Source organism: Rhineura floridana, chromosome 1 (genome assembly GCF_030035675.1).
Source record: "Rhineura floridana isolate rRhiFlo1 chromosome 1, rRhiFlo1.hap2, whole genome shotgun sequence".
In the NCBI taxonomy this organism is placed as follows: Eukaryota; Metazoa; Chordata; class Lepidosauria; order Squamata; family Rhineuridae; genus Rhineura; species Rhineura floridana.
The window spans coordinates 310,147,396-310,169,027 of NC_084480.1; the positions used below are offsets into that span (position 1 = coordinate 310,147,396).

Sequence of the window (21,632 nt, forward strand, 5' to 3'; positions counted from 1 at the left end):
GTGGGGCAACTGGGCTCGTTGGGACTATGCAGCTTGCCCACAGCTGCACAGGTGGCAGGGCACATAACTCCTGAGCCACTCCCTGTGGGGGTGCTCTTCAGCTGGCCCTTTACACCCAGGAGACACGAGCGGGGATTTGAACTCGCAGACTCTGGACTCCCAGCCAGGCTCTCCTCCCCACTGTGCTATACCACTTAATATATACAAAAGTATCTCTTAAACCGTGTACAGAAGAGTAGAACAAGAAACGTTATAAAAATGTACAATAAAACCATAATACAAATAATAGAATATAATACATAATAATGCTCATTAACACATGAATACTGAAACAATTACATCGTACTTCACCAGTCAACATCTCTCAACCTCCTGGCCCTCACCCAGGACTCCACCCACCTACGCTGGCTCTCACACAGTGCCTGGCAGCCACAAATCACCCCCAAAGTCTTATTCATTTATTTATTGTACTTGTATACCACCCCATAGCTGAAGCTCTCTGGGCGGTTTACAGTATGAGAAAGAAGGTTCCCAGTTGAGCCATACAAAAAAGTGTTGAATATTTTGTAAGTGCTGTGCAATGGCCAAAGTCTCACAATCAGACAAGATAAGAAAAGCAACGGGGCAGGAAACGGCAAGGAAACACAGGAGTCTTGTTCTTTCTGGCAGGGAGAGGGGAAAGCCAGCTCATCCTCTGACCAACAGAGAGGACCAGGCTGGTGTTCTCCTTGCCATGATATTCTTCCTGGGACACAGGAAAAGTGGCCTCCCAGTGGCCTCAAGTCCCTTGGCCCAGTGGCAGAAGCTAAAGTATATTTCCCTTCATCTCTGCAAGCCCAGGGAATCATTAGTGGTTGCTAATACACTATTCCCAGGGGTGATGTTGCACACTGCAGCAAGAAAGTGGGATCTGCTGTCTATTGCAACTTTATGCATTTCTGAACACCTGTTCATCACATTTTACATATGTTAAAATATATTTACATTTTAAGTGTATGTTTATTAATGGAATGTGTGAAGTGGCCCTTCCCCAAGGGGTTTTCTAGAGGCTTCCTAAGGAACCTGCAAAGCTGTTTTCAGAAATGCCCCATTGCTCTACTAACTCCTCAGCCGGGGGGGGGGGGGTTCCTGCTGAGAACAGCAGCTTAAACATGGGATTTTGGTTTCATTCGATGGCCTTTCATAATGCAGCAAAACATTTGCTTCAGTTTCTCTAAGGCATCATAGGAACAGTGTTATATGTGGACATTACCTCCCCTTTGTTCCCTACGTATATGCCTACACACTAAACCAGTGGTGGACCTAATTTCTCTTCACATTTATATCTCTGAGATTTATTTTTAAAAATTCAAAGTACATAACTTTATATGCAGAACTGGCTAAATTAGAATAAATGTGCCACACTTGAAACTCAAACACAGAAAACATTAACAGGAAGATGCCAAATCTAATTAAGGGCGAACTTCAAAGCATCCTTGAGCTTCACTTGATTGCTATTTAAAGGGAATCTGGGTTGCAGGGTAGCTTGAGAGATGAATTTCTTACCTTCTGTTTTGGTGCTGTATTCAAGTATACCATTAAGTTAAATCACCCTTCTTATAAAGATGGTTATGCTTACGTCACAAGTCATACAGGTAGCATATAGATGGTCATCTTGTAGCTAAATCCATAGTATAAAAGCTATAAGTACAAATAAATAGGGGGAAATCAACAAGATACAGTGATTAAAATTTGTAAAATAGCTGGCACAGGATAACTTGTCTCTGTTACAAGGAGTTCTCAGGGAGTGTGAGAACATGTATTTAACTGGTCAAGTAAAAATGCCAGTGAGATCAGAGAAGAGCCCTCAGCCATTTCTGATTTACTATGGCAAAATTCGCTGCCCTCCTCACTGGGGGAAAGCATTTTTGTTGCTGGCTTTGGTGGGACAGGTAGCACAGGTCTGGTTGTTGCCATGATCCTGCAGTACATGGGAAGCTCTTCAGAGTTCAGGGGAAGGGGGAGAGAGAGAGCATTCATGGCTGACTAGGAGCTTGAACGGGAGCAGGTAGAATGGCCAAGGATTATTGTACCCATAGATTCCACAGTGGGAGAAAGAAGTAGATTGTGGGTGGCAGCTCCCTACCTCCTGCTGACCTGACACCAAAGCAGGAAACCTTTAGCCCCAACAAAGGTACTCACCAGATTAAACAATATGGTTGCCACTAGTGAGAAAGTTTGTGGTCCGCTGATACTGCCTGTTCAACAGCCTTCCATTGTTGAGCCAGAGACCAAACACCTATCTGCAGGGCCAGCCCCAGGCATGCCGGGGCCCTTGGACACCAGCCTGCCCCAGGCCCCAACACTCCCCTTCTGTGATTTGCGGCAAGATTGGTACCGCGGATCACACTGCGGAAGCTCCCAAGCCGCTTGCCATTCCCCCGCTCTACTTACCTTTCTCTGTGCTGTTTTTTTGGCTGCGCGCACAGGGTTGCCATCAATTAAGATGGCGGCCAAGGTTTCCCTAAGGGGCTGAAGCCTCTGCTGCCATCTTGATTGATGTCACGCATATGTGCTACCCGCACGCATTGCTGCCATCAACCAAGATGGTAACAGAGGCTTCAGCCCCTTAGGGAAATCTCAGCCGCCATCTTGATTGATGGCAACTCTGTGCATGCAGTGTGCGCAGCCACGAAAAACAGCAAAGAGAAAGGAAGGTGAAGCGGGGGAATGACGGGTGGCTCAGAAGCTCCTGTCCTGCGATCCGCAGCAGCAATCCTGCTGCAGATTGTGGAAGGGGAGCACAGGGGCCCCTGTAGCCCCAGGGGCCCTCAGCCAGGGGCCCACCTGGCCACCCTTTAGAGCCGGCCCTGCCTATCTGGTGTGCCCAGCCAAGTTTATGTTGTCTTTTTCTTTTGAATGATAATTCATACTACCAACTTTTCTGTTTACCCTGTGTCATGAAGAGATTGCTGTTGAAGAAGCAGAAGTCCAGAGGATCCTTTGGTACCAGAGCTAGTTGTGGACCCCTTTGTATTCACGGCCTTTTTACTTAATCTCCACAGCACCTTCAGTAAATTTAGATTTCTGGAGGAAATGCCATTTTGACTGAGGAAAAAAAAACAGATGATGTTATGGGTTCTGAAGTAGCCCATTGAATTGTAATGCCACCTTTGCATGGAACTTTTTCCAGGAATATGACGATGGATATGGCACTTCGTACGATGAACAGAGCTATGATTCCTATGATAACAGCTATAACACTTCAGCACAAAGGTAAGGGAGATGGTTTAATGCATTTAGAATGGTTGCATGAATCAGGTCATATTAATAGAGTAGAATTTGATTTGTGGTTGCTTTTGAAATACCCAGTCCTGTTAAGAGGCAGAGGATCCTTGGTGAGGCAGTGGGACATGGGAAGCTGTTTTACCAGCTCAGACTATTTGTCCGTCTCACACTATAAACTAGCCTAGTATTGTCTGCTCTGACTGTAATGGCTGTTCAAGATGTCAGGTGCAAGTCTTCCCTTCACCTGCTAGAGATGAAGGAGAATTTTATTTCGTCCACATTTTAAAGCAAATGGACCCAATTTGTAATTCTCACATTAATATACACTGATTGGAGTGCAATTAGCAGTTGGATTGTGCACTTCTGTGGATTTTATGATGTAGTTTCAATTAAATGTATGTGTGTGTGTATATATATATATATATATATATATATATATATATATATATAAGGGGGAAATGCATAAAGAAGCATACAAAAATTGTTCAGGAAAAATGCATACGTTTCAAAGTGAATGTTTGTGGGCTTAACCACAAAAAAACAGGACAGAATGAATTTTTGATTAAAGACATGTGAAACTGATATGGAATAGAAAAAAGCTATCCATCCCTATCACCCAATCCTTTCAACTGGAGATGGCAGAAACAGTATCTAGATACTTTTCTGTGGAAGACATGTGACCTACCAGTGAAGCTGTGATCCCTCTGTGAGATGAAGTGCTTCCTCTCTTAGGGACATACTCCCCACTTCTGCATGCTCTGAATGACCATTGGTTTATGACATTGTCGTGTATCGGAAGCAAATCTTCCACTTCCAACATTTCACTCCTGAATAACCCTAGTTCATGTGAATGGGCCATACCCAGTAGCAGATGGGAGGATGGGGCGGAAATACTCGCCTGACCTCTAGTTGTCCACATTGCTGCTCGATGCCAGGACCTAGAGGAGGAGGGGTTAGACAGTGGTGACATCAGCTTGGTGCAAATGCACTGACGGAGCCAATCCAGAGCTCCTGCTGCTGTGTTAACACCGTGCCCACCTTGGCACTGCCTGACCCCTCCCCCTTTCTGTCCCAGTATGCAGCAGCCACATGAGCAACTGGAGGTCAGGTCAGCACCACTACTGCCCAACCATCTGCTACTGAGCACACCTTCAGGCTGAAGTGTGGTGTGGTAAACAAAATGGCCCACTTGCAGTTTATTTTCTGCAAAAAGAAAACAATTTTATACTGTTTTAAAGTGCCCTCAGTAATTACACGTAAAGCTTTATTTGTTACTACCTTCAGCTTTGCATGGCTTTTGTGCTAGCAGTTAACTATTAAATTCAGGCTAATCTGAATTTTCACTGGAAACAATTATATATTCTGAAGTTTATTACTAGCTTTCTTGTACAAGGTCATTGAAAGGATTTTTGTTTTTTAAAAAATGTATTTTTAGCTATGGAGATCCCACATCTGTTGGATTGGGATGACCTACAAAGCCAGCGTGATTTTTGATTCCCGTGGCCTAGCTATCAGTAAGCATTTTCATTGGCCCTAAGAAAGTATATTGCCAGCCACATAACTCTTGTAAATGTAATGGACTTCTAAAGGAATTACTTTAGGCAGCTGATTAGAACGTAAATTGAGCCTGCTGTGATTTATGCTGGCTGTATAGTCACTCAGTTCAATTGACTAAAGTGAAAAAGATGACGTAACTCTTCAATATTGAGAGATAATGTTCAGTGGAAATTGGCTGCACCAGTTTACACATGCTTAATGAGACAACCAATGCTAAGCCAGTCCAGTGTGCCACAATGAAAGAGGAGAACACCAATATTGGTGTAGATTTTGGAGGCTATATGCTACCAAGCCCTCGTTTATATTGTACTGTGGTGATTTGGGACAAGCTGTTTGATGTTCAACCTGTCGAAACCCAGGTTTTCAATACCAGGTTAAGAAAAGCAAAATGGCTATATATAGGTAGGCAACTTGGTTTTCTTCAAATTTTAGCTAGCCACTGAACTGCTGAGTCTTAAATACCCAAAAACATTATCCTCCACATGTCTTTTCCTATGTTAATGTATGCATTGCAAATGCCTTTACACTGGCTTTTATTACTTCCCTGTCCTCAGTATATCTGTGTAATGCTGCTGAATTACATTGAACCCAGTAATGCTACTTACATTTAGAGTCACAATAATTTTTTTCTTCAAAGGGTCTAACATCCATATTAAAGCAATTTCATCCCATAACCTCTCGGTATAGTGTTTTGGGGTTTTTTAAACAAACCCTGCAATTTAGAAACATTTTGTAAAGACCAATTGTACTGAAATGCCGAATCTGTTTAAAAACACCACATTACACAAATTTAGGCCAATGGTCTGTGTGCCTTGAGGGCTTCCCACATTCTCCACACAAGTGTGGGGCAAATGCAAACCGCTGCTAATAAATCAACTGCCTATGTTTGCTCACTATTTAATGTTCTGTAGAATACATAAGATTTATCACAGAGGAATTGTGGAATAATGGTAGAGTATGGAAACAAAGTCCACCAGGGAGATGTACTACATCATTTGGATTTAGTGCTGCCATCTGTTTAATAGCACTGAGATGACTACTGAGGTACTTATGATCAACCATTCATAGCAGTGACAGATGCTGCAGAGAGCTAACATGGCAGAGAATGAGCTTTGAAACTAAAATTTGGATTATGTGACAAGGTTGCAAAAAAGGGAGGTGCTACTTCCCTGCCCAGTGCCACTCTTGTGCCTGACTGTTGCCATCCTTCAGGTTCAATCTGTTTGGCTCTAAGAAAAAGCTAAACAAATTTTATAAAGCTGTTTGATACTATATTATGAGTTAGTCACTTTCCACAAAAGCCTACAAGTATGGACTTGAAGGCTTTAAGGTTGATCTGCCTACAAGCTAGCTGCTTGACATACATTTAACACAGTAGTTTTGTGCTTCCACATAGTCGTGTCAGTGTTAATTACTGATGGGATAATCCTTTCACAATACAGCTAGTTTACTTCATATAGTCTAGGGCCTCAAGCCCTCTGGCAGTGTGCTCTGTCAATTTCGGAGCCATCTGGAGGATGATCCAAGTGATTGGATAGCTCTTTCTCCAAAACACAATTTTGTAGTTCATGGAATCACTGGTGTTAATATGTGGGTGTAAATAGTCTAGCTTAAGGGATGGTTGCTGTTCTTTTATTATTGATAGACACTTAGCATGAACTAACGTAAAAAAAATAGCCTTTTGTGTTGTGCCTCCCCCCCCCCCAAAATTGATTTCTAACTTATCCTGGTCATTTTTCCTTGGATTTTTGGCACCTCGTGGCCAATGTTCTGTGGATGGTAACACTCTTCTCTTAACTATTCCTCTCCCTTTGAAAATGGTGAGTAGGGTTGCAGAGTTTTATTCATGCGTTTGTGACCAGAGAGCCACTTGAACTGTGGTGGATGGTGTTTTTCTGCAAATACACCTATAAGCAAAAGCTGTAATTCTAGAGAAGTATTGAAGCCACAGTGGCTCATAGAGCTGAAGACTAAATTAAGGGCTTGAGACCAATAAAGAATGTCAGTAGTCTAAAGCAAAACAAGTGTATTGCAGAGAAATGATTTCACACATGAAAGCCATAATACCTGTTTGAGAAGCTGAGGGCACCAAAGCTGTGGTGTGCCACCCTGCAGTTATCAGGCACAGGCTGAATGGTGTTGTCCTGCTGCAGAGGCAACTTGAAACATTCTTCTTGGGGTTTTGTTGTTGTTTTGCTTTACTGTGTGTTTAATTAGAAAATTCAAGTTTGGAGATGCTTGTTAGAGGCAGATGTTAGGAAATAGTAGTGTTGAGATTTAAAAGCTGTACTAAAACTTAATTGCTAACATTGTGCTTCCAATGCTCAGAATTGTATTTTAAGTCAATTGTGCATCTTCAGGGCGTACCCAACTATGTATTGTGTGCTAGGCACTAAGCCTGCAATCTTGCATTCAGTTACAAATCCCATTGGATTTCATTTAGAGCTTTCTGGTTAAAATGAGAAGCGTTGAGTCTCAGTCATATCAGAAGAAACTAAGCTCTCTACCTCCAAGGACTTCATTCCTAATCCCAGATCTGTGTGGCGATGGAAGGTCCCATTGGACATGCCTAGAGGCATTGTTTTTATTCTAGGGCTGAATCCTGAGTCTAGCTTCAGTAAGACTTGGCTGCATCTTAACTGCATATAATTGTAGCCTTAAATGACCCAGTAGTGCTGCTGGACTGAAAAAGAGGGCATGCCATCATATTGTGAGCATAGAATAGCACTGTCAAAGTGAACTGTTTCATTTATACCATGCTGTTGCAGATAAGTAAGGCAATAATCCCATGTGAACAAAACAATATCCATGCCAAGGGCTGAAGGCATTAGCCATTTGAGAGTGGACTTTGAAAATTGGGGGAGAGAATACAATTGACTCTTTTTTCCTGTGCTTTGCCAAGATACGGACAATATCGAGTACAGCAAGGAACAGCAATCATAACCCAGTAGCAATTCCTGCTCCAGAGTAGGAAGCACCGGGACTTAAACTTGACACAACACTTAGACATTTCAGAGGCATTCCAGTCACCACAAAGCCATGCGCATCATGCCCAATATGCATGATATTTGGAAATAATAACTTTCAAGGATTGTAACTGAGAGACAACATAAATGATATGTTGATCAAGCACCAGCATACATACTGGTATGACAGAGAACTTTCTGGGTGTTAAGTATTTAGTTTGGATGTTGCCAGCCAGCCGTGGTTGCTGCTGAAAAACCCATTTTCCCTGTGAACTGTTGGCGTAGCAAACTGTCATATTTAAATAGACTGCCAAGGCCAACCATAGTTGTAGTCGCCCGTGGCAGGTATGGAGAACTTGGAAATGGAAGGGGCCTCTTCCCTGGCATTGTGCCAAGTTTTGGAGCTATTCAGAAACAGCAGAAAGTTTGGTTGTTCCAAGTACCCCTGAAGCCAGTATGAGACCTCCACCTGTCACCCAAATCTTCCGTTAATTCCAGTCTCACCCACCATACAAGAAATCAAAGACTCCTCCCCGCCCACTCTAAACGCCCCGTGCCAGAGTAGCCAACGTGTTCTGGCTATCTGGTGTTGTTGGACTACAACTTCCATCTGCCCCAGGTAGCATAGTCAGTGATCAGGAATGAGGAGAGTTGTAGTCCAGCAGTATCTGCAGGCACCAGGATACCTGCCCCTGCCGTATGGTGTGCTGAGAGGTCTGGGAAGAGGATATATCTCTTGCTTTGTCCTGAGTTGGGGCAGGCGGCTGCCAGAATCAAAGATAGCATTGCTTCTTGTGACCATCTTTGTAGATGATTGACTTAATGGCTACTCAAACTGTGCTAATGACACAGCCTAAATATGCAAAGGAGCAGTGGCCTTCCAGTTTGGTAATAATCTAACCTATCCTTTAGTGCTGCCCAAACGGCCAACCTTTTCATTTCTGCTCTTCAACAATGAACTAGATGAGTTATATTTTAGGTGTCACATAACAATCTTTATCCTCTTGATAAGCCTGTGAGGCAAGATATTACTGATGGCTAATCGAAGCCAAAAATGGTGACTCGGTTAAGGCCGCACAGTTTGCTTGCACTGTTAAGATGAGACTATATTTTTGTGCCCTGATATGACAGAGCTGAAGTACTATACGTGAATCTACGGGTCATAGTATCTTTCACAGATGAGATAACAAGAATTGGACATATTTATGTGAATGTAGATGTGCCTTTAAAATCTACTTCTTGGCCCTAAATGGTTGTCTTTTTACCAGAAAAGTAAGAAATTGAGGTAAGAGCTGGTCTTGGTGAGCCATCTGCCTTCCCTGTCCTTTAAAAATGTGTTAAAAAGTGCCTGTTCCCAATAAAGAAGTGCTATATTGAAACCAAAATACGCATTTTGACTTTTTTCAGCTCCACATGGCAGATGCTGTCCTGTGGATATAAGCTCAATCTGGCATAGTTAAAACAAGTACACTTGGGTTTCTAGCAGGCACTTTGCTTTCATGATCACAGGACGCTCAGGGGAACCAGTGCAGGTTTTCACTTGGCCTCGCTAGGAATGCAAGGAGGAAATACTTGAGAGCTAATCCCCTTTTGACACTCCAAGGCTGCTGCTTACAAGTCAGACAGACTTTCTTCACGAAAGGTTATTTTGCTCCCTTAGATACATTGCACGAACACAATATAACACTCAAACGAGACTATATATATATGTGTGTATATATATATATATATATATATGTATATATGTTACATAAGGAGGTATTTCCAATAATTCAAGTACAGCCTGTGGCCCTCCAGATGTTAGTGACCTTCAGCTCCAATCAGTCTGAGCCAGCATAACCAATAGTCAGGGATAATGGGAGTTGGAGTCTGGCAACACCTGGTGGGCCACAGGTTCCCCGCTGCTACTGTAGAGGAAACCAGTTCTCTTCGCACGTGGATTGAATCTCCATTCAAATGAACTGTCGTGAGCCAGGCAGAAAGAAGGTGGCTAGTCGAAGGCGAGTCAGATGATGAGGACTTGGACTGGGAACCAGGGGTGGGAGATGACAGCAGGGTGGACTCACTGGGCACCTCAACCCCCATCTCTGACGGCTCAGCTCCCCCCACTCCTGACCTCCCTGCATAATCACCACCTGGCTCATCAGATGCTCTCCAACTGGAGACACCCCCACCGCCTGCCTTTGAGACACAGCCGGGCGCATCAGACGTTTCCCAGCCTAGCCATGCCCAGTATCCCACTGACAGAAGTTCCCCTCCATCGGAGGGGGAGCTGGAGATCAAACCACCTTCTTCCTGTGCTCGGAGGTGCTTGAGGCGGGAAGTTCAACAGTTGACGTTGAGGCAGAGCCAGCGTGTGTGCACATATGCACATGCAATCCAAGCCTATATAAGGGGACTCGGGAACCCAGTTGCTGAGTCAACGTCTTAGTGCTGCATGCTTAGTCAGTGTTAGCTTAGGGCCAAAGTTCCTAGCAAGTGTAGTTAGGTTAATGAGGTGCACTGCTTCTGATGTATGTATAACTTTAATAAAAAGAGAAAAAACCACACATGTGTCTGCAGCTGAGTCCTTCGACAATGGGCAGGACATGAACAGGGAAGCTGTTCCAGGTTGAAGAAGTCTGTAAGGGTCTGTTGTTGATGGGAGAAGAACTTTTGTGTACTGCATAGCCACTTACCAGCATAGTGTAGTGGTTAGAGTTTCTGACTAGGATCTGGGAAACCAGGGTTCAAATCCCCACTTAGCCAAGAGTCTCACTGGGTGATCTTGGGCCAGTCACTATATCTCAGTGTAACCTACCTCACAGAGTTTGTTGTTGTTATGTGCCTTCGATTACGACTTATGGCAACCCTATGAATCAGCAACCTCCAATAGCATCTGTTATAAACCTTGTTCAGATCTGGTAAATTCGGGTCTGTGGCTTCCTTTATGGAATCAATCCATCTCTTGTTTGGTCTTCCTCTTTTTCTACTCCCTTCTGTTTTTCCCAGCATTATTGTCTTTTCTAGTGAATCATGTCTTCTCATGATGTGTCCAGAGTATGATAACCTCCGTTTCATCATTTTAGCTGAGTTGATTTTTCTCTTATCCATTTTTTTTAACTGTCCAACGTTTACATCCATACATAGAGATCAGGAATACCATAGTCTGAATGATCCTGACTAGTGTTCAGTGATATATCTTTGCATTTGAGGGCCTTTTCTAGTTCTCTCGCAGCTGCCCTCCCCAGTCCTAGCCTTCTTCTAATTTCTTGACTATTGTCTCCATTTTGGTTAATGACTGTGGGGAAGAATAATGTATACTGCCTTTAGATCTTTGAAGGGAAGGCGGAATAGAAATGTAATAAAAATAAATAAAATTTCACTGCCAATCAAGTCTTGCTGCCGACCTCTCTGCCTATACCTCTCTTTTCCACCAGTTCTCAGTAACTATTCAGAATAAAGCAGGAAAATGGAGCTGATTTGTTGCTCATTTTATCATTTCCTTCTTTGGGAGCAAGGGTAGAATATAAATTTAATACATAAAATAGAACTTTACCTCCTTATGTCTTCAACCCTGACAAGTGTTTTGGACAGTATATTCAAGTTCACTTCCTCAAACTAGATATATAGAATCGTAGAGTTGGAAGGGGTCTATAAGGCCATCAAGTCCAACCCCCTGCTCAATGCAGGAATATCCGAAGCCTATCTGGTGTTCTGCCAAAATAAGCAGATTTAGAATGAGCAGTCTAAAGAATTATCCATGTTGATGTAACAGTATCATGTGTGGGGTTGTGGCATGCTGTTCTCCGGGGAGAAAGACAAGGAAAAATAATACAACACACGGTTAGCCTAATCATATGCATGTCCATAGCTGGTGGGAGAGCCGTGGGGAATTGGGATTTGGTAGTTGATCTTATATTTGGTGCCAGACAACAGTATCACAAGCATAAAAGGGGCAAGTTGGATTACTAGAATAAGTATTTATTAAAGCATTTATAAGCTGCACGTCCATCAAGGCAGTTTATAACATATAAAAACGTTATAAAATAAAAAACAACATCATTAAAAACAATAAAAACATCAATAAATGCTGCTTGGGTTGAAAGAGAAAAAATGCATGTTAAAAGGCCTGTCTAAAAAGTTTGGTTTTCAAGAGATGTCTGAAACAAAAAAAGGGATGGTTCTTGCCAAACCTCTGTTGGTAGGGAGTTCCACAGGGCAGGGCCTGCCACAATAAAGGCTCAGTCCCTGGTGAGGCCAACCAAAGCTCAGGGACGTGGGGCACCACCAAAAGTGCCGCTTCAGAAGATCTATGTGATCGATATGGAAGATAGGGAGTCAGGCGGTTATTGAGGTCCTTTGGGCCCAAGTTGTTTAGGACTTTGTGAATGAACACCAGTACCTTGAATCTGGCCTGGTAGTAAATTGGCAACCAGTGCAGCTCTTTAAGCAGCGGGGTAACATATTGCCAGTAATCTGCTCCAGTATCAGTCTAGCCGCTGCAATTCTGCACTGATTGCAGCTACTGGACCAGGTAAAAGGGCATCCCCTTTATAGTGTTATAGTAGTCAGGTCTTGAGTTTACCAATGCATGGACCCTGTGGTCAGGCTATCATGGTCCAGGAGAGGTCGCAGTTGGCACGTTAGCTGAAGCTGGCAGAAGGCACTCCTGGCCACAGAGCACACTTGAGCCTCTAGTGACAGAGGTGGATTGAAGAGTACCCCCAGACTGTGCACGTGCTTTTTCAGAGGGCATGAGCTCCCATCCAGGGCAGGCAAAGACTAGATAGACTTCCAGAGCATTCAGGAATCCATCAGGATCCATAAGTCTCCAGGGGCAGACCGTTTTGATTGGTCCCCCACCCTTTCAGAGGGGGATATTTACTGTGAGTCCAAACTTCACCAGGAAGTGGTCTGACCATGACAGTGGAGTTGTAGAGCGCTCCCCCCAATTTCCAGACCTTCCCTCTCCCCACTTGGAGCAAAGACCAAATAAAGGGTATGTCCTGCTCTGGGTGTTGTGCTGATGACAATCTGAGACAGTCCCATAGTACATGCAGGTCATAAACTCCCAAGCCAGTCCAGCAGCAGCATGAATGTTGAAGTCACCCAGGATTATTGTACGGGATTTCTTCAACACCACACTCGAGACTACCTCGGTCAGGGAGGCTGTTGGGCAGCTGGGTGGGCAGTACACCAACAGCATCCCTAGTCTATTGCTCCATGGCTATTCATCAGACAGTGAGCAAAGGACAGGAGAGATGTAAAATACATATTTTATTTGAACAACCTAGACTGTCTCTTGCATTGTTCTTACTTAGGTGTGTACCTAATGTATTCTAAGTATGTACTTGCGAGGATAGACTTGTATTTGCAAACATGTTTGCCATATACATGTACTCATTAGGGAGCCAGGATAGACTGTGGATTTCTGACAAGCATACTCCTGGTGGCAGACTCAGGTTTGGCACTGTATAATGTGTGAAAAGGCCCTTCCAAGTTTCATAAGAATTCTGTCAGGCAGCCAAGCTTGTCCAATATTTTACCTAGGGTGTATTTCAGTGATGTAATATGATTAGGCAGGACTCTTTTTATTTGACTGAATGCTTTGAACTTGAGCCTCTATTCAGCCACAACACTGAAGATTTTACCTTGAGTGTCCCAGGTGTTCCATACAAGTGCTCATTCGAAGTGCTGCATGGAGGCTCTTGCAGAGGTCAAGCAGGGAGCGGAACCGCCTTAGCTAAATGGCTAGAACAGCTGATCCAAGGAGCTTTCCTTAGAATAATAGCAAGGAAGTGCCAGGCTCTCTTCCAAGCTGCTGGATTAGCAGGTGTATCTTGAATAGAAGTTGCAGGCAGTTTGTTTTGCTTCTGATAATACATAAGCAACATTTCATGGCCCTCACTTAGGATATTCTGAAAGCATTCTATGTGATGATTACCTGTGTGTCATCATTGAAAAATGGTATGTAGGCAGTCCTGCTCTCCTTTTTTCCTGTGCCTTGTGGTACAGCTTTTTCATGATGTTCTGCCCCCCCCGCCCGCCCCCCAAATGTCATTCTTTCCCCCTCTGGTGGAAGAGTGCCTTAGAGCAGCCTTCCCCAATCTGATGCCCTTCAGATGTTGTTGGACTTCCAGCTCCCACCAGCCAGCATGATAGTCAGGGATGATGGAAATTCTCCTGTGAAACATCTGGGGAGCAGCATGTTAGGTTAACTGCCTTGGAGCATCCTTCTCTTGATTAGTGTAATCTGTGGTTCTCCAATATGTTGGAATACTCTTGAACCCAAAGATAATAATTAGGTTAGATGCCCCTTGTACCTCTTCCACAGTTACGGCAACCAATCTGGACTACCATCGCTGATCCACTCTAAGTATTGCTTGAACGGTTGTTCCTTCTCTTTGCCCGTGAGTTCGTTGAGGAGTGTGAAAACATGTGCTGATACATGGAGAAACCTGCTCAGGGCAGAGGAGTGAGCGTAACCTTCTGGTCCATTTCTGTGGTCTGAAGGCACATGAGGCCAGCTCCCTGCTGAAGCTAAGCAGGGTCAGGTCTGGTCAGTGCCTGGATGGGAGACCGCCTGGGAACCATATGTAGGCCACCTTGGGTTTCTAGCATGAAAAGAAAGGCGGGGTAGAAATGTAATAAATGAATAAATAATAATAAATAATAGTTCCCTCCTGCTCATGCTGCCCAGCAACTGCTTCTGATACTGGAGGTAGCAAAAAGCCATCATTACTAGTAGCCATTGATAGCTTTATACTCCATAGTCTTTACCTCAGTTGCTACCTGTTTTAGATCTGAATAATTGATTTTAAGTACATGTTGTTTTAAACGGCTCTTATATTTGTAGTTGTTAAAATTGTTTTTATATATGCAGTTGTATTAACAGTTTTTATATATGTAGCTGTTTGGTATGTTTTATTGTAAACAGCTTCGGCATGCCTCATGGGACACGATTTGTAAAACAAATAAATAATCTTGTTGGGTGGGGTCTTCAAATGAAACATGGAGAAACCTGCTCAGGTCTGGTCAGTGCCTGGATGGGAGACCACCTGGGAACCATATGTAAGCCGCCTTGGCTTTCAGTCATGAAAAGAAAGGCGGGGTATAAATGTAATTAATAAATAAATACTTTCAGCCCTGGAGCATTGCAGTCTCCTCTGAAAACCCGCCTTCTACTTCAAGGTGGCTTTGTTTTTAATGGTGGTGATGATTTTATTTTGACTTATCTGCCACCCTGAGCAATTTGTTGGAAAGGCAGCACATGAAAAACATAAACAAATAAAATATTTATCGATTTTGACAGCTCGTTTCTAAAGTGGGTTTAGCATATTTATTCCTTTTATACAGAGGCTTCTGATTAGGATGGGAAACATTTTGAATTCCCGTACTTCACAATTATTTCCGCTCAGGCAGTTTTCTCTAAGGCTGCAACCTTAGATGTTATTTAAATACGTAAGTCTGGGTTTGCAAAAACCGGCACCAGGCTGTCCACAATACATGGCCAGTGGGGTGTGTGTTCAGCTTGGCAGATCACAAGCTGTGCAGGCCTGCTACAGTGTTTTTAACAGGCTGTTGTTCTCTCTCATTGGCTCATGATTTAGGGGCTTTGTTTTACTTTTCCTCCCTCCCAGCCACCCAACAGCTTTTCCTTACGGAAAAAAACTTGCTGCTTTTCTGGTGTTCCAAGGTCTGGAATTTGTCATGGGTAGATGAGAACTGATAGAGGTACCTTGTTATCTCAAGTGAGTCTCTGAGCAGTTTGGACCCAGTGACCAAAGGAGTTATTCCCAGAAAGAGTGGGCAAGTGCTAGCTGGAGCACTGCTCTCTTCCTAATGAATGTTTTTTGGCAGGCTAGCTAGAGTTAGGTGGTATTTAATGTCTGATATCTGGAATACACAAGTCTACATGTTTTCAGTAAAACATGGAGCTTCTTCTTAGTCCAGCACAATTTCAGTGGTGCCTTCTGCCTGGTTCAAGTGCAGCACATTGTATGACTCTCTAGACGGGTAGACTACAGCAGTTTTCCTTGGGTTATCCACTTGTATTTGTTTAAAAATTGGCATCTCAGGCTATGCTTTGTAGCATGTGCAGAGTTCTAAACAGTTTAAGGGACATAATGTGGGTGTTTCTGAGTATGTGCAACATGTCTTCTTTCCTTTTGTGGGTGCTATATATATATACAGCACATACAATTGCTAGAGCAATTTATTGTTTTTGAGTGTAATGAAGAATGCTTTCCCCTGTGATAGGTACCATCTCAAAAAATAATTGAGGAGAACAATAGCAGAATCATTGAAGACCCAGACATTTTCCTGGCTCTGATAAATGAATTTCTGGCCAGGTTGCAACCCTTAAATACTCCCCATAGTCATCTAGGTATATGCTGGCTATGACCCACCCTCTTGCCACCTTCTGTAAAGTTTTCATATTTAAGAAGTAGCCAACTTCATTTTTATCTGCCTGTAAAATGAATGCTTACAGGAGCATAATGCAATTACACGTTGGGCAGGCTGAGAAGGGTACACAGAAATGCCGGCTGCACTTGAGCAAACAGCTCTAGTCACCTCATGTTACAACTTTTTGATGTGATTATTGGTGCTGAGGGGTCTGTCTGCTAATAAAGTTTGACGATTTTTCATATACCTTCAGTGTAAATAAGTGATTTTCCTTCCTACCAAGGTTATTGGTTTTGCTGTTTACATGCCATGAAAGGCAAGTCATTTTTGGTTTAACAGGCACTTAGATTTGTAAAATGAAGCCCAGCCAAAGTAATTCTGACAGGATTGACAGGTAAGGAAGCAGGGGCTCAGCTGCTCTAGGCCTCCAGGCTTGATGAGTCCTGCGATAAGTAATCAGATACTGTATGGGATGATGGCAAATGTCAGTTTAAGATTCACTATCAAAATAGTGTGTGTGCGTGGCAGGGGGTGGGGCATTTTCAGGAAACTTTAGCTGGTCAGAAATGCTGCTGCTTGTCCTTCGGAGATTTTTTCCCCCAGACTATGTTCCTAGAAACCTTCCCTGGATTCCTCAGTGAGAAGATTGTTAATAGCAGACAAGCTGGCTTTGAGGGACGCTTAAGCCCAAAACACCTTGTCAGTGTCCCTCATAAACTCAGAGTTTCTCAAAAGCATGATCCTTGGCAGCAGCACGCAGGAGTTCTGTGGGCACATAAGCCTTCTGTGAAAAGGGTATTCTGGCAAGAGACTTGGAAATTTTCTACAGTAGCAAACTACCATTTGAACATCCTAGCACTGTCTTTGCTTGCGAGTTCTTGAATCTGCGTTGAGCTGCAGAGAAGGTCTGGAGCTTGGTGATAGGAGTATGCGATTCTAACTTTCATTTCCGCATCTCTGGTTAAGAGGTCTCGCATCTCAATTAGCTGGGTAAAGATGCGGAGGATGACTTCAAGCCTTGCTACCAGTTGAGGGTTTCTGTTAGTGGACTAGTTGGCCGTTGACCTTACAGCATACAGGAGTCCCTTTGTTTCTTTTTAAGAAATAAAAACAACATGCCTCTTTAAACCAGTTTGTTCACTAATTGTGGGATGATAAGTAAAAACAGCAAGACAAATATTAAAAAGCCCTTCTCTCTTTTTCCCCTGTTAAGAAGCCAGAAAGGAAGGAATTTTGTGCCATGGATTCCCATCAGTGGAACTACCCTCCTGTGGAGGTTTGTCTGGCACCAACATTGCCTTCTGTTACATGCCAGATGTAACCTTTTTTTATTCTCCCAGACTTTTAGAGTATTATAAAATCTTTCTGATTATGTTTCATCCACTGATTATTCTTTATCATGTAGTTTTAAAAATTGTATTTTTATAGATTAATTTTGTAAATTGCTGGGGACCCAATCCTGACAAAATACACATTGCAAATAAATTTCTTTCACGTGACACATCTTCGGCTACCTTATAAATGCATAGAGCCGCTTTACACTGAGCCGCATCACTGGTCCATTTAGCCTAGAATTATCTCTTCAGCTGGGAACAGATCTCCAAGGTCTTGAAGGAGAAATCATTTCCCAGAGTCTGTTACCTGAAGACCCCCTTTGACTGGGGATGGAACCTGGAACCTTTTGCGTACAAGGCATGTGCTTCACCCAAGCTTAAAAATACATGAGACTTGTAATATAATTCAGTTGATTCAAGAAGGTGCACTTGTACGTCATTGCACAATGTGTAGCTTATTTTATTTACATAAATCATTTCTATACCATTTTGCATTGCTGAAAAAAATCTAAGCAGTCAGTCAGTCAAATTTTATTGAATAAGTCTTAAGACTATATGAAATACAATACACAGCTGCATGTCTGTAAGTGATTTAACAGTTTTAAGTTGTATATATCAATCACCCTGGTAGAGATGTAGCCAGCACGGTGCCCTCCAGGTGTTGGACACTAACTCCCATCAGCCTCAGCCAGCATGTTGAGTGGTCAGGGATGATAGGCATTGTAGTCCAACAAAATCTGGAGGGTGCCATGTTGGCTACCCCTGCCCTAATCGTGTTTGTTTTTGAGTGAACAGCAAGTTCTCCTTCTAGCAGGGCACTTTCTCTCAAGCTCTTGTGAATTGTATTCATGCCGTATCCTAATTCCTTCTTAACAGTTGGATTATTTTTCTCTTTTCAAACAGTGGTGCTGATTACTATGATTATGCCCATGGCCTGAGTGACGACACATATGATTCTTACAGTGAGTAACTTTAATGTTCTGGAGGAAGTTTTTTTATGTAGAAAGAGAAAATGGAAATGGACTGCCTTCAAGTCGATCCCGACTTACGGCTACCCTATGAATAGGGTGTTCATGGTAAGCAGTATTCAGAGGGGCCTCCCTCTGAGGCTAGTCCTCCCCAGCTGGCTAGGGCCTGCTCAGCTTGCCACAGCTGCATAAGCCAGCCCCTTCCTTGTCCGCAACTGCCAGCTAGGGGGCAACTGGGCTCCTTGGGACTATGCAGCTTGCCCACGGCTGCACAGGTGGCAGGGCACGTAACCCCTGAGTCACTTACTGTGGGGGTGCTCTTCAGATGGCCCTTGAAACCCGGGAGACGCCAGCGGGGATTTAAACTCGCAGACTGTGGACTCCCAGCCAGGCTCTCCTCCCCACTGTGCTATACCAGCTGTCATGTAGAAAGAGAAGTGGTAAACAGTTTGAATTTGCAACCTTACCAAAAAAAAAATTGTTCTCACATTTGCCCTTTGTTGTAAGAGTATAAGATGCCATTATTACTGAAGCTGTGGATTAAATTATGCATGGCATGGAGAAAGTGGATAGATTCCTCCCTCTCTCATAATAGTAGATAGAACCCATCCCATGCCTTTGAATACCAATGCTGGGGGATAAAAGAGGAGAGGGCTATTACCCTCCTGTCCTGTTTGCGGGCTTCTGATTGTCATGTGGTTGGTCACTATGAGAACAGAATGCTGGTCCACATAGGCCTTGGTCTAGTCTAGCAGGGCTGTCTCATGTTATTATGGTTTGGAGCATTGCTGTCTTGCAAACACATTTGCTAATGCTCCTTTCACTGCCCATGCTTCCACTTTCCTTATCTTAATGGCAATTTCTTACTCATGGATGTACACACACACACACACGCATAAATGTGACGCACAACCTGGCGTGTGCCGCTCACGTTGCATGGACAAGCTTCAGTGTAGCCAGTGGCCCCCTCCCAATCCATGGTGCCGTGCTTCATTCTATGAACAGTGCTGAGCCAAGTCAGATGTCCCTGAATATCGCCGACAAAGAGCTCCACTGAGCTCAACTCACTGGCTGTCCTCTTTTGTCAGTGTTCAAGTTTTCTGCTATTACTTCCTTTTCATCTTCCTGGGAGGCTGCAAATGTGTACTAACAAGAAATGTTAATGGGAATAAGAATGAGAGAGGAGGAATGCGAGGTTAATTAAAGGGTACACAGAAGAGGTAGGTTTTGAAATAGGCATTGACAGAGGTGCTAGCACCACGTAGGTGTGTAGGAACAGAGTAGCAGGCATAAGAAGTAGCAAGGAAGGTTGTGGAACGAGTGGGCCATGCTCATAGAACAGTAGTGGCACAATGTCCTTGAGTATCCGCCCTCTTATTTTCTGCATACCAGGTTGCCATCTCTGCCTCTTTGGCTTGAGCTGATGTCAGGACGTATGAAAGTGTCCTTGACCTCATTCTTAACTCAAGTTCCTTGCTGAAGTTTTTTAACATTTCTGACTTGGCCTGCAGGTGTTTTTCCCCCCCAGTGCTTTGCATTTGCTTTTCTGTTCCATTTGAACCGCAGGTAGGTCATTATGAAGAGGCTATAAAAGGTGTTTTAGATAGGTAGGAGATAAAAGAGGAGCTTGGATTTGTATTGATAAAGAATAACTTCCAGAACAGAAACCACATGCTAATTGTAAAGATTAGTTTAAAACGCACATGCACAAGTGCAGTGGTGACAGGTTTAATTAAAGAAATCTGTTATGGATTAGACACACAAAGCATGTTAAGAACCACCTTTGCTTCAGGAATAAAGTTAAACCTTTGGCTAGAGATCAGAGGGGTTCAGACTTCAATCTGTCATGAGGCTGCTCCCCCCCCCCCTCACACATAACACCCACCATCATGCTGTCAGAGCAGGTGATTCAGTTTTCTTGCTAATGGATGTTGCAACACTTTTTCAGGAACATGACTGAAAACCATTCCTGGGGACTCCTTTGAAGTATGCTGGTATTAAATCACTTCTCCCACCTAAAGCAACCATGCCCTCCATTTGGGTTTGTTTGTCATAAAAAATTGTTCTACCACATAGGCGGTCTGCATGTCCTGGGGCTTAAATGTCCGCAAGTCACCTTGAGGGGAAACAGCTGATTACACGATAGTATCAAAAAGAAAAGGTCGCTTTAAGCCTCCTTTTTACCCCCCTTGCAACGTGCTAAATTGGTCTCTATGGACTTGCATAGCTTTGATTGTTTCATGCTTTGGCATTAACATGATCTGACTGGCAGCAGGGGGGCTGGCTTCAGCTTGCCTCATCATGGTGAAGCATTTCACCAAAGAGGCACGCAGTGGGCTTGATGCAGGCACCCAGGAGCTGCTGTCTTTCCTTCCAAACATGGCTAAATCTGATTGTTCCCTTTTTCCTTTGTTCCTTCCTTCTGCTTGAAGCATTGTGCGTCTCTAGGAGAAGTGACATACAAATGAAATAAAGAGGCAGTCTGGAAGCTTCCATTGATTCAGAATAGCTGTCTTCGGACATTATTAAAAGCCTTCCCTAATCTGGGGTCCTCCAGATCTTTTGGACTACAGCTTCCATCAGCCCCAGGCAGCATGGCCATACAGTGCTGGGACAGATGGGAGATGTAGTCCCAAACATCTGGAGGGCACTAAGTTGGAAAGGCTGCCTTTAACAATAGCTAAGCAAATGTGGTCTGTGCATGCAGCCCTAGCTCTCCCACTTCACTCCTCCCTTAGCCAAGCAGGGAACCACAGAGCAGCTGGTTTAGAATTATGTTTGAACCAGAACTTGTGGTTTGTTTGGAGAGAAACCATCTGCAGGTTCATACATAATACTAGGCCAGATTCTCTGTGATTTGTTTCTCTGCTTGACCAAGATAGGAGTGTTGTGAGAAAGCTCATACTGTGTACACAGGCTGATTTTGCCTAATTATTTATTTTATTTATTTTATTACATTTCTAGACCGCCCTATAGCAGAAAGCTCTCAGGGCGGTGTACAACAAATAAAATCACAATTAAAATATGAGCAAGTATGAAAAATATAACATGATAAAAATCCGAAATAGAATTGCCATGAGTTTATAAATTAAAATCCATATTAGGTTTAAAATTAAATTTAAAATGTTTAAAAAGCCTGGGCGAAAAGGTAG

The 21,632-nt window shown here is 43.3% G+C and overlaps 1 protein-coding gene across 3 annotated transcripts in view; it reads left to right on the top strand.

The window, feature by feature from the left end:
- KHDRBS3 (KH RNA binding domain containing, signal transduction associated 3) overlaps positions 1–21,632 on the top strand; it is a 145,154-nt gene that overhangs the window by 116,456 nt on the left and 7,066 nt on the right. For all 3 annotated transcript variants that reach the window (XR_009760222.1, XM_061606987.1, XM_061606985.1), the window contains 2 exons: positions 3,173–3,255; positions 18,416–18,474. Coding sequence is in view for 2 of the 3 variants with exons in the window: in XM_061606987.1 (XP_061462971.1) it covers positions 3,173–3,255; positions 18,416–18,474 (142 nt within the window). In the remaining variant the exon portion in view is untranslated. The remainder of the gene's footprint in view (positions 1–3,172; positions 3,256–18,415; positions 18,475–21,632) is intronic.